The sequence below is a fragment of the Nomascus leucogenys genome, chromosome 17 (assembly GCF_006542625.1).
Source record: "Nomascus leucogenys isolate Asia chromosome 17, Asia_NLE_v1, whole genome shotgun sequence".
In the NCBI taxonomy this organism is placed as follows: domain Eukaryota; kingdom Metazoa; phylum Chordata; class Mammalia; order Primates; family Hylobatidae; genus Nomascus; species Nomascus leucogenys.
This window is the reverse complement of record NC_044397.1, coordinates 57,933,888-57,945,922: the sequence shown is the minus strand read 5'-3', so window position 1 is coordinate 57,945,922 and position 12,035 is coordinate 57,933,888. Positions and strand designations below refer to the sequence as shown.

Below are 12,035 nucleotides of genomic sequence, written 5' to 3'. Positions count from 1 at the left end.
TCCTGGCCTGGGTGGAGCCTGGAACATCTTATACTGTCATTAAAGGACGCTCTCTGAGGCTCATGGCGGCAATGCCAAATGATTGAAAACCCAACTCAAACAGGCTTCCAATGGCAACAGAGGGAATAATTTGAGCAGCAACAAAGAAAAAAGACTGCCCTGGACTGGGGCACATCAATCATTTTAAAATTAATGAGTTCATCATGACAACAGAGAATGAAACTCATTGACCACCTGGAAGGATGCTGGGGAACCAATCAATGCATAATGACTGTGAATCATGCATGGATCCTGCCTTCCCCTCTGTGACCAAAAGCTGGCCTTTTGTTTCTCCAAGGAAGGTACTGAATCCCACTTGTCTGTGTAGTCCTGACAGCAGCCTCTCTCAGCCTTGCAAGTGCTTAGTGAGTGTTAAATCAGGAGGATGAGGCATTTCTCCACCAGCAAAGACATCCCTCGTATCTGTAATTACCTCAGCCCATTGAGGGAAGTGTCTGCTCCAAATTCTCACTACAGTGGCCCAGCTAGTTTGCCTCCTTACAAACTACTGGGATCGCTGGGGTACCTTTACCCTTACCCCAAGGCTAGAGTCCTTCATTTTTCATCGAGATGACTGCATGTTACCAGTTTTCTAATGTCGTGAGCAGCCCCCACAAGCTGCAATCTTCAGACCTGCAACTACCCTATCAGTTGAGTCGGCTCTCTCTGGTTTTGCCAAATTGGTCTAGTCTCAAGAGGCCTCCAGTTACACATTGCTCCTTGAAGAAGGGGGCTGCGTCTGAGCCTAGAATGACCTCGGAATTGTGGTTGGGAACCAGGTTCACCTTCCAAGTGCCAATCTCACTCTGCAGAGGAGTGGGCCATAGTGTGAGGGGTGGTAGCCCCTCAGCCTCCTGTTGGTGGAGGCCTCAGGGGAGCAGAGAGGACATCTCCTTTTGGATCCTGGCACCTGAGCCAAACACCGGCTCTTCCAAGAGGCGATATGCATTTCCAAGCCAAGCTGTACACAGAGCTGAGACCCACAGTGGCCACTGGCCAGCTGGTGACCTTGGGTAAGTAACGGCAGCCCTGAATCTCTGTATTCTCAACTTTAAAAGATGAGAAAGGTGCTTTTCTTGGGAGCGCTGTGTCAAGAGGATGGTGTATGGCAGGCATTTAATTGGCACTGCGTTCCTCCTGTGCAGGGTACTCTGGACCTTTCCTCCTCCCTCTGGGCTCCTTAGAAGCGAGGATCAGCCCCTCTGGGCTTATTATCTCAGGCTGCCCCTTCACCCACACTGTTTGTTGTCTGCTCCTGGGCAGAGACCTTCATTAAGGGCAACAGTGTCAAGGGGTGGCGCAGAGCCTGGAGCCAACCTTGGAAGCATCACTTCTTGCCTGTTGCCCCTATTTTGAGACTCAATGGGAATGCCTACGGCCAGCTCCACAGCAAGACAGATGGCTCTGTCACTGGCCTTGAGTAATGGGAGGCTCCTCTCACCCTACTGGGCCAAAATCAAAGGTTTCTACCATCTTTGTGAGGCAGTTTTACATATTGTCAATCTCATTTGGACCCTCTCATAAACCCAAGCAGGGCAGGGGCAGGGTAATTAACCGTCTTTAGCAGGATCAGAAACTGAGATTCAGAAAGCCACTCATCCAGTGTCTTGCAGCTCCCAGGGGCTGGGCCACACATCACGCAGCCTTGGTGCCCCTCCTTCTCCCATTGGCCAATTTTACTGGAACCCATGGGTACATGAGGCCTTAGGACACCTCTGCTACTCTTACCAGCCCTGCTAAAATATCCCTAAGGAAAGCAGGCTCCAGGATGTGATGTCTAAATGTTTGCAGCTTTTCTCAGGGGAACTCCAGTTGTTATCTAATCATTTCTACACAAAACCTCAAAATAAACCCACATGAATTATGGACTAAATGCCCAATTCACAAACATTTTGTAAAATAAACGATGAATCATCTAAAATATTTCATGTATGTGTTGGACAAATCTGAATTGTGTACCCAGGTCTATCCTCAGAGCCTTGGTAAGTAGAGATTCTCTAGGGAAAAAGTTTGAGAGCAAATTTAGGCTTGGGAGAAGCAACAGGGTTGAGGCTGAGCGTGGGATTGATGCTGGAGTGTCAATCACTTTTCTGGCCTTGAGGAAGCCGTTTAGAATCCTGAGGCTCAATTTTCTCATTTATAAAATGAGGTAATGGCTGGGCGCGGTGGCTCATGCCTGTAACCCCAGCACTTTGGGAGGCAGAGGTGAGCAGATCACCTGAGGTCAAGAGTTGAAGACCAGCCTGGCCAACATGGCAAAAGCCCATTTCTACAAAAATACAAAAATTAGCCGGGCATGGTGGTGCGCTTCTGTAATCCCAGATACCTGGAAGGCTGAGGAGGGAGAATCGCTTGAACCCAGGAGACGGTGGTTTCAGTGAGCCGAGATCATACCACTGCACTCCGGCCTGGGTGATAGAGTGAGACTCCATCTCAAAATAAATAAATAAATACATACATACATAATAAACAAAATGAGGTAACAAGACTTTTTTCAAAGGGTACTTTTGAAGTTTCTAATTTTTTTTTTTTTTTTTTGAGACGGAGTCTTGCTCTGTTGCCCAGGCTGGAGTGCAGTGGCACGATCTTGGCTCACTGCAAGCTCTGCCTCCCGGGTTCATGCCATTCTCCCAAGTAGCTGGGACTATAGACGCCCGCCACCATGCCCGGCTAATTTTTTGTATTTTTAGTAGAGACGAGGTTTCACCATGTTAGCCAGGATGGCCTCGATCTCCTGACTTTGTGATCTGCCCGTCTCAGCCTCCCATAGTGTTGGGATTACAGGCGTGAGTCACTGCGCCCGGCCCTAACTTTTTTTTCTAAATGCAATACTGATTCTTCTTTTTCCTTCTCTCCTTCCCTCCCTCCCTCCCTCCCTCCCTCCCTCCCTTCTTTTTTTGATGGAGTCTCACTCTGTCACCTAGGCCGGAGTGCAGTGGTGGGATTTCAGCTCACTGCAACCTGTGCCTCCCAAGCTCAAGTGATTCTCCTGCCTCAGCCTCCCGAGTACCTGGGACCACAGGCGTGCACCACCATGTCCGGGTAATTTTTGTACTTTTTTTTTTTTTTTTAAATGAGACGGAGTCTTGCTGTGTTGCCCAGGCTGGTGCATAGTGGCGCAATCTCGGCTCACCGCAACCTCTGCCTCCCAGGTTCAAGCAATTCTCTGCCTCAGCCTCCCGAGTAGCTGGGATTACAGGCGCCTGCCACCATGCCCAGCTAATTTTTTTCTATTTTTAGTAGAGACAGTGTTTCACCATTTTGGCCAGCCTGGTCTTGAACTCCTGACCTTGTAATCCACCCACCCGGGACTTCCAAAGTGCTGGAATTACAGGATTGAGCCACAGCACCTGGTCTAATTTTTGCATTTTTAGTATAGACGGAGTTTCACCATTTTGGCCAGGCCAGGATCAAACTCCTGACCTCAAGTGATTCGCCTGCTTGGTCTCCCAAAGTGTTAGGATTACAGGCGTGAGCCACCTTGTCTGGCCTGATTCTTCTTTCTTTTTCTAAAAAAGACAACTTCATACTTTTCTTTCTTGTCCTTTGCCTTGTTGCCAAGCTTGGAGATGATGAAATTGAGACTTAAAATAAGACATTACGATCACCTTTTCTTGTATGTGGTTTGCAGTTGAGTCCTAAGAGGCAGAAGGGGGCCACTCTGGAAATTCCAAGTCCTTGGGAGTGGTTTGTGTTTACAGTTTCACACAAAAATGAACCAGTTCCATGAAGACTCAGAAGGGAGACTCAGAAGGGTGGAGGGAAGAAGAGGGGTGGATGATGAGAAATTGTTTAATAGGTATAATGTACATTATTTGGATGTTGGATACACTAAAATACCTCTACACAATCGATATGGTTCAGCTGTGTGTCCCCACCCAAATTTCATCTGGAACTGTAATCCCCACGTGTTGTGTCGAGGGAGGGACCTGATGGAGGGTGATTGGATCATGGAGGCAGCTTTTCCCGTGCTGTTCTAGTGATAGTGAGGGAGTTCTCACAAGATCTGATATGTTTATAAGTGTTGGGCAGTCACTCCTTTGCTTGCACACTCTCCCCTGCTGCCTTCTGAAGAAGGTAACTGCTTCCCCTTCTGCCATGATTGTAAGTTTCGTGAGATCTCCCCAACCATGCAGAACTGTGAGTCAATTAAGCCTCTTTCTTTTTTTTATTTTATTTATTATTATTATTATTTTTTTTTTTTTTGAGACAGAGTCTTGCTCTGTCGCCCAGGCTGGAGTGCAGTGGCGCAATCTTGGCTCACTGCAAGCTCTGCCTGCCGGGTTCACGCCATTCTCCTGCCTCAGCCTCTCCAAGTAGCTCCGACTGCAGGCGCCCGCCACCACGCCCGGCTAATTTTTTGTATTTTTAGTAGAGGCGGGGTTTCACCGTGGTCTCGATCTCCTGACCTCGTGATCTGCCCGCCTCGGCCTCCTAAACTGCTGGGATTACAAGCGTGAGCCACCGCGCCCAGCCTCTTTTTTTTAATTACCCAATCTTGTGTGGTATCTTTATAGCAGTGTGAAAACAGACTAATACAACAATATATCTATGTAACAAAGTTACACTTGTACTCCGTAAGTTTGTACAAATAAAATGATAAAACTGAACCAGTTCTAAATCAGGTTAAATTGAACAAAAATATCAGGCATAGTCCATGGAAAACTACTCATACTTCTCTCTGATTCCATAATTTATTTTTTATTTCCAACTTCATGCCTCTCAGTCACGCCAGCCATCTCTATCATGTGCCTTGGATCCTCTGGCCTTGGGGCCCCAATGATGGCTTCAGCCCCTCTGGCCAGCATGTCCTTCTGCTGCCTCTACTGGACACATGTACTGCCTAAACCTGGGGACTTTCTTATCTGGTCCAGACCCCCAGTTCCTCTAACACACTCATTCCACAAATAGAGCCTCAGGCCCCTCCAGGCCCATGGCTACAGAGCCTTTCCTCTCCTAGAGTTTCTCTCCTTTTAGACTCACAAGCTCTCTGCTTACCTGCAAGGTGACAGCCTCACGAGGAGGAGGAGCTGAGGCTCACTAGGTGGGAGCTGCCCCACGTCAGTTTAGCTCAGAGGTCAGGGGTCTTTGTAAGATGCAGAATGAAAATGAAGTGTTACGACCTCAACCTCCCTCTCCCATCACCCACTGGGCAAATGCCAATGTCACATCCTTTATTTTTTTTATTTTTGAGAAGGAGTCTTTCTCTGTCCCCCAGGCTGGAGTGCAGTGGCGCGATCTCGGCTCACTGCAAGCTCCGCCTCCCGGGTTCACGCCATTCTCCTGCCTCAGCCTCCAGAGTAGCTGGGACTACAGGCGCCCGCCACCACGCCTGGCTAATTTTTTGTACTTTTTAGTAGAGACGGGGTTTCACCGGGTTAGCCAGGATGGTCTCGATCTCCTGACCTCGTGATCCGCCCGCCTCGGCCTCCCAAAGTGCTGGGATTACAGGCGTGAGCCACCGTGCCCGGCCAGATCCTTTAAACTGACTTCCTGCCTCCTAGGTCTCTGCCCTGCCTGGTTTAGATCGAAGTGATTAACCTTCTCCCGGGAGCTCAGGGAGGGAAGTCTGGATGAGCCCTCTTGCCCTTCAGTTCTGCTGTCCTTCTCTACCCAGGTGGGTATTTGACAAGTTTGTGGATTTCAAGCAAAATGTATCTAAAACACATTGTCTTACAGTATGAACTAGAGGAAACAGTGTTTGAATGTTACCTGTTTCTTTTGGAACCAAATCATTGGATTGGATGATTTATTAAGAAGTGAATCATCCGGGACAGTGGCTCACGCCTGTAATCTCAGCACTTTGGTAGGCCGAGGTGGACTGACCACTTGAATTTAGAGGTTCGAGACCAGCCTGGCCAACACGGTGAAACCCTTTCTCTACTAGAAATACCAAAAACTTAGCTGGGTGTCCTGGCGCACACCTGTAATCCCAGCTACTCAGGAGGCTGAGACACAAGAATTTCTTGAACCTGGGAGATGGAGGTTGCAGTGAGCCGAGATCGCACCACTGTACTCCAGCCTGGACAACAGAGCAAGACTCCTTTGTCTTGAAAAAAAAAATTAAAATGTCCCAATTTTGGGGGAGGAACAGGGTCACTGCTATGAGAAAGCTAGAGATGGCCTAAGGTCCTTTCTAAAATTTCCTCTGATATTCCTCACACTTTCGAATGATTTCTCCTTTCTTCCCACTCCAGCCACAGACTGCTAGGAAGTACAGTATTTTTTCTTTTGGAAGAAAAAGTAAATGGGAAGGCACAGGATTTTTATTAATGCTGTTACTGATTTTAAAATAAGCTAAAAATGTGCCGTCAATCCAATTGGCTGCTCCCTGCCGCCCACGGAGCCTGTAATCAGTGCCTTACAACTCACAAGAGCAATGGCAACACAGGCAAACCACATCTGCATTTCCACATTCTGAGCAGTAGGTCCCTGAAATAGAGGCAGGGTACGGGAAATTATAGGACTTGAGTGAAACTGTAGGATTGCTGGGATTCCCACAGGCGCCCAGCCCTGGCTCGGGGAATATTTGAGTGTGGGAACTACCACAGCATCTCTGCACTTACAGGAGAACCAGGGGATTCGCCCGTCACGAGAGCAGAGCTCCTGTCCCCTGGCATCCTGCACCCCAGGCAGGGCACCCGAGGGATCCTGGGAAAACCCAAAGCTATGTGGCTAAAGCTCCTGCTTTGGGGCTCGGGGTTCAGGGGGTACACTAGACTCCTCTCCCCATTCGATTCTTGCATTTGGCAGACGAGTCACCCGGGCAGTGGGATGAGGATGGCACCAACAGAGTCAACAGAAGGAAGACGGCTCTGGCCAGGCCCCAGGGAGGGAGGCAGCGGTCAGGACAGTGGTCATTTGTGGGGCCTGGGAGGTGTGGATGCTGGGAGGGATGTGGGGGTGGTCCTGGATGACTGTTGTTCTTTCTGGACCTGGGAAGTGGTTACATGGGTGTGTCCACTTCATGATAATTTGTTTTTTTGTCTTTTTTTAAATGTTTGTTATCCATCAAAATTTGAAAAAGCTCCCAGGGCTTTGGTAACTCCTTGTGGGGCAGAGAGAGTCCTCAGAATGTCAAGGCTGGATTTTCTGCCAGGCTGGAAGGAGGAGGGCTCAGGGTTGTATTTGATTTGTTTAGAAGAAGGAAAGAAACTGGGCATATCTTACACAAGGGAAAATAGTTGTTTTCCCAACATCTGGGGTCTCAAAGGCGCTCGAGAAGTGATTACTTTGGGGGTTTCTGCTTCTCCTGGCAGGCTGAGCTGTTGTGTCTGGGAGGCCTCACTTGTCTCCCTGTCTGCACTGCTGGCCTGGTCTCGCGATGGCTGATGCTGATGTATGGGAAAGCCACACGCCCCAAGAGACTCTATCCTCCCAGTAAGCACTCCATGGAGGAGAGAGGTGGTAATCAATAAACTTGACTCATTATTGATATTAGTTGCATTGAACATTTGCCACGTGGCAAGCAGGGGTGCCGGGAAAAAAACGACTAAAACCTGGGAGGAAGTGTTTTTTTTTTTCTTTTGAGACGGAGTCGCGCTCTGTAGCCCAGGCTGGAGTGCAGTGGTGCGATCTCGGCTCACTGCAACCTCCGCCTCCCGGGTTCATGCCATTCTCCTGCCTCAGCCTCCCGAGTAGCTTGGACTACAGGTGCCCACCACCATGCCTGGCTAATTTTTTGTATTTTTAGTGGAGATGGGATTTCATCGTGTTAGCCAGGATGGTCTCAATCTCCTGACCTCATGATCCTCCCGCCTCGGCCTCCCAAAGTGCTGGGATTACAGGCATGAGCCACCATGTCTGGTCAAAGGGGAAGGTATTTTTATTGGCCACAATTAACAGATGAGAAAGGCGAAGGTCCAAGTGTGTTTGGAGCTCGGCCCAGGTTAGGGGACTACACAGGCTCAAGAACTGCCTTTCACTTGTTTAGATTTGGTCAAGACCAGAACAAAGAGAAACACGGAGGTTTCTGTCCAGGAGTGGGCCTTCAGGGACTGCATAGCTTCTCAGCGCTCGATTTGCATGATGGGATAAGTGCCCTTAGAGCTCACTCACCCCTTCTGTCATGTGAAGACACAGGGAGATGGCATCATCAATGAACTAGAAAGTGGGCCTTCCCCAGACAGCGAATGTCCTGGCACCTTGATCTTGGACTTTCAGCCACTAGAACTGCAAGATATAAATTTCTGTTGTGTGCAAGCCATCCAGTCCATGGTACTTTGTTATAGCAGCCTGAAGGTACTAGCAAGCCTTAAGAAAAGTATCAGAAAATGGCCAGGCGTGGTGGCTCACGCCTGTAATCCCAGCGCTTTGGGAGGCCAAGGCAAGCAGATCACGAGATCAGGAGATTGAGACTGTTAGGTAACAGGGGTACCTTAATGGCGCCGGTTCCGGGTTCTTCTCCCCTCCTTGACCGGGCACTGTCTGAACCTGCCAAAGGAGGGCCAATCAGAAAGAAGCATCTCCCGCCTTCCCTTGGGCCCGCCCCACGTAGGCCCAAGGGATATAACACCCAGCACACCAGCAGCTCTCTCTCTCTCTTCTCTTCTCTTCTCTTCTCTCTCTCCCCCGCGCGACCTGACCTCTACCTCTCCAGTAAAGATCTCTTGGCTGCCACTGGTGTCGTCTCTGACTAGCCTGTCGCCCTTCAGAGACCATCCTGGCTAACATGGTGAAATCCCTTCTCAACTAAAAATATTAAAAATTAGCCGGGCGTGGTGGTGGGCACCTATAGTCCAAGTTCCTCAGGAGGCTGAGGCAGGAGAATGGTGTGAACCCAGGAGGCGGAGGTTGCAGTGAGCAGCGATCGTACCACTGCACTCCAGCCTGGGCAACAGAGCAAGACTCTATCCCCCCAAAAAAAAAAAGAAAATGGTCAACCTGTCTCAAGAGCCTCAAGATATTCTTACTAAGGTGTTGTTGATACCCTTGGACGTCTCTTGCTGTACACACATGCACTTGAGCACATGCGTCTTTTCACAGTAGCCAACTGTGCATGCTGCTTGCCACACACCTGACAGTGTCAGTCTTGGTAGGTGGTGTTGGGGGTATGTCAAGGGCTCCCCGTGACCTCCATGATGTAGCCACTTCTGGTCCTCGCCCACTGCCCTTCCGGACGCGTCTCCCAGCTAGCCGTGCACCCCCTGCTCTGAGCGCCTCATCTTGCAGACACGGACACCTTTCCCTTGATCTCCTTTGTTCCTTTGGCGCTGCTGCTCTACTGCCTGGCTGCCTTTTCCCATCTATGAATAGGGTAATTAGATTTTCCTGTAATGAAGTGAGTGGGACTTTGGAGGCCTCCATTCCCATTTTGTCCCTGTCCTGATTTCCTCACATCCCCTCCAGGACTGTCCCTCTATGTGACCTTTGGCCTTCAAGCTTCTTTTTTTTTTTTTATTTTTGAGATGGAGCTTTGCTCTTGTTGCCCAGGCTGGAGTGCAATGGCACGATCTCGGCTCACCACAACCTCCGCCTCTCGGGTTCAAGTGATTCTCCTGCCTCAGCCCCCCGAGAAGCTGGGATTACAGGCACACACCACCACGCCCGGCTAATTTTGTATTTTTAGTAGAGATGAGGTTTCTCCATGTTAGTCAGGCTGGTCTCGAACTCCCAACCTCAGGTGATCCGCCCACCTCAGCCTCCCAAAGTGCTGGGATTACAGGCGTGAGCCACTGCGCCCGGCCAGCCTTCAAGCTTCTTACCACTGCATCTCGCTCAACCTGTGCCTTCTCTCTGGAATGCCTCTCCCACCTTCTCTGTGCATCAAGGCCTTATTTACTCCCCATCTCAGCCTGCAGGATTCTACATAGAATTAAACTTCCCTCCTCTGGAGGCCTGTGTACTTGCTGATTGAATTAGTCAAGTGTCTTTGGTACAAGTGGTCAAGGGCATGAACTGGGTGCGGGACGGCCTGGGTCTATATCTTACTCTGCCGCTCTGTAGCTGTCAAAATTGGAACATCTTTGTGCCTCACTCTTCTTATCCTTAAAATGGGGTTAATGGCCGGGCGCGTGGCTCACGCCTGTAATCCCAGTACTTTGGGAGGCTGTGGCAGGCAGATCACGAGGTGAGGAGATCGAGACCATCCTGGCTAACATGGTGAAACCCCATCTCTGCTAAAAATACAAAAATTAGCTGGGCGTGGTGGTGCGTGCCTGTAATCCCAGCTACTCAGGAGGCTGAGGCAGGAGAATTGCTTGAACCTGGGAGGCGGAGATTGCAGTGAGCCAAGATCGTGCCACTGCACCCCAGCCTGGGTGACAGAGTGAGATTCTGTCTTAAAAAAAAAAAAATGGGGTTAATATCTGAGTTCCTTGTAGGGATATGTGATCATTCATTGAATGGAAATATGGGAAGTATTTAACACTTGACACAGGGTAAGCACTAGATGAGTATGGCAGTTGCTGCATTTATGTCGTGTTCTAGTTGGTTTTTACCCTTTTGTATGTACCCCAGTCCCAGACCCCCACACTGTCAGCTACCCGAGAGCAGAAGCCATATTCATGTTTACATTCCCAGTGCCTTATCTATGGGTTGGTACATGGGAGGTTCCCCCAAATGTGGCTGGCGAATGGGAGGCTTTTTTCCAGGCCATTGATATACCCTCCATGGCTGAATGGAAATTAGAATCCCCACCTGAGTTACCTCAGATATTCCCATTTGTAGATTACAGGAAAGGTTCCCGTGCTCTTAGGAAAAGGAAGCTCATGGTCACCAGGCACTATATCTAGTACTTTCATGTGGATGCTATTCCATTTAACCTTCTCCTAAATGCCTGCTCTTATTGTGCAGGTAAGGAAACAACTTCAGAGAAGTTAAGCAACTTGCCCAGGCCACACAGCTATTCAGCAAAGAGGTGATATTTGAGTTCAGGGCTGGTTGCCCCCAGGCCAGCACACCTTCTTACTTGTTACTCATTTGTAAATTCCATGGTGGGTGGAGGACATATCCTGGAGAGGGTATTGAGTGGTTCGGGATTTACTAAAACCCCTCTTGCTTCACACATAGCTGATGCTGAGTCCTTCAGAGGAGGGCCTGAAGCATTCCAAAAATGCAGAGAAGTGTTCAGAGCCTGCTGGGGAAGCAGGGAGCTGCTATTCCTGTTCAAGGCAACCAGTGAGGCTGGACCTGCCCAGAATTCATGTGGAATCACCCTAGAGAAGGCTGGTGGCTTGGAAGACACTGGATCTCGCAGGCTCAGCTGGGCACAGTGCAAGGTGCTATACATAAATGGTTTCACTGACCCCTGGAAGGATGCCCAGGCTGGGACACTCATTGTGAGTTGCAAAAAAGGAAAGGGGAGCCCTGGGAGGGAAGGCAGGGATAAGGGCTCATGACCAGAGGTGTGGAGCTGCATTGAAATCTCTTGAGTGGGATGCCCAGGCTTCCCCACCAGATCCCAGAAGCTCAACACAGTGTCCTGATATCCTGACTGGCTCTGCAGAAGCCCAGGTGTCGCTCTGGGTGAGTGGGCTCAGATCCTCCACACTCTTCATCCTCCAGGCACTCTGGGCATCCCCCATCCTCTGGGTGGTGACAGCTTTCTAGCTGTGCTAGGTGAGGGTGATTATAGCCAGCAATCCTGGCTAGGCCTTCAGTTCTTGATCCGGTAAAGGCAGGGGCTATAGGGTGCCCTGGTGCACAGAGGCTCACTGGCTGCTCAAGGTCTCCTCCCACATCCCTACATCCTGACTCAGCGCTGAATTGTGACGCTCTGGAGGACAAGGATGGTGCTCCCACAGTGTGTACCTGCCTTCCTGGAGGCCAGGATGCCAAGAACTACCTCCTAGCCACCCGCTTCTTCCAGGCCCTTAGAACTCCAGCCAGAGGGCTGCCTGTAGGGCCTGCTTCTGTGCAGCTGCTCAGAGCAGTGACAACACTCCTCACCCCCTCCCTGTCCGCTCCACAAGTGCCACCTGCTTACTTGGGTTGTGTCCATGCTGGCCTCTGCTCTTGGGGCCTGGGGAGCCAGAGCCACCAAGGACAGACAGGCC

The 12,035-nt window shown here is 50.0% G+C and overlaps 1 protein-coding gene across 1 annotated transcript; it reads left to right on the top strand.

Moving 5' to 3' along the window:
- Window positions 1–6,813: 6,813 nt before the first annotated feature.
- On the top strand, window positions 6,814–11,378 carry C17H7orf65 (chromosome 17 C7orf65 homolog). The gene is given in 3 exon segments (XM_003268916.2): window positions 6,814–6,883; window positions 10,834–10,908; window positions 11,050–11,378. Coding segments are annotated over 3 exon segments (474 nt in total).
- The last annotated feature ends 657 nt before the right edge of the window (window positions 11,379–12,035 follow it).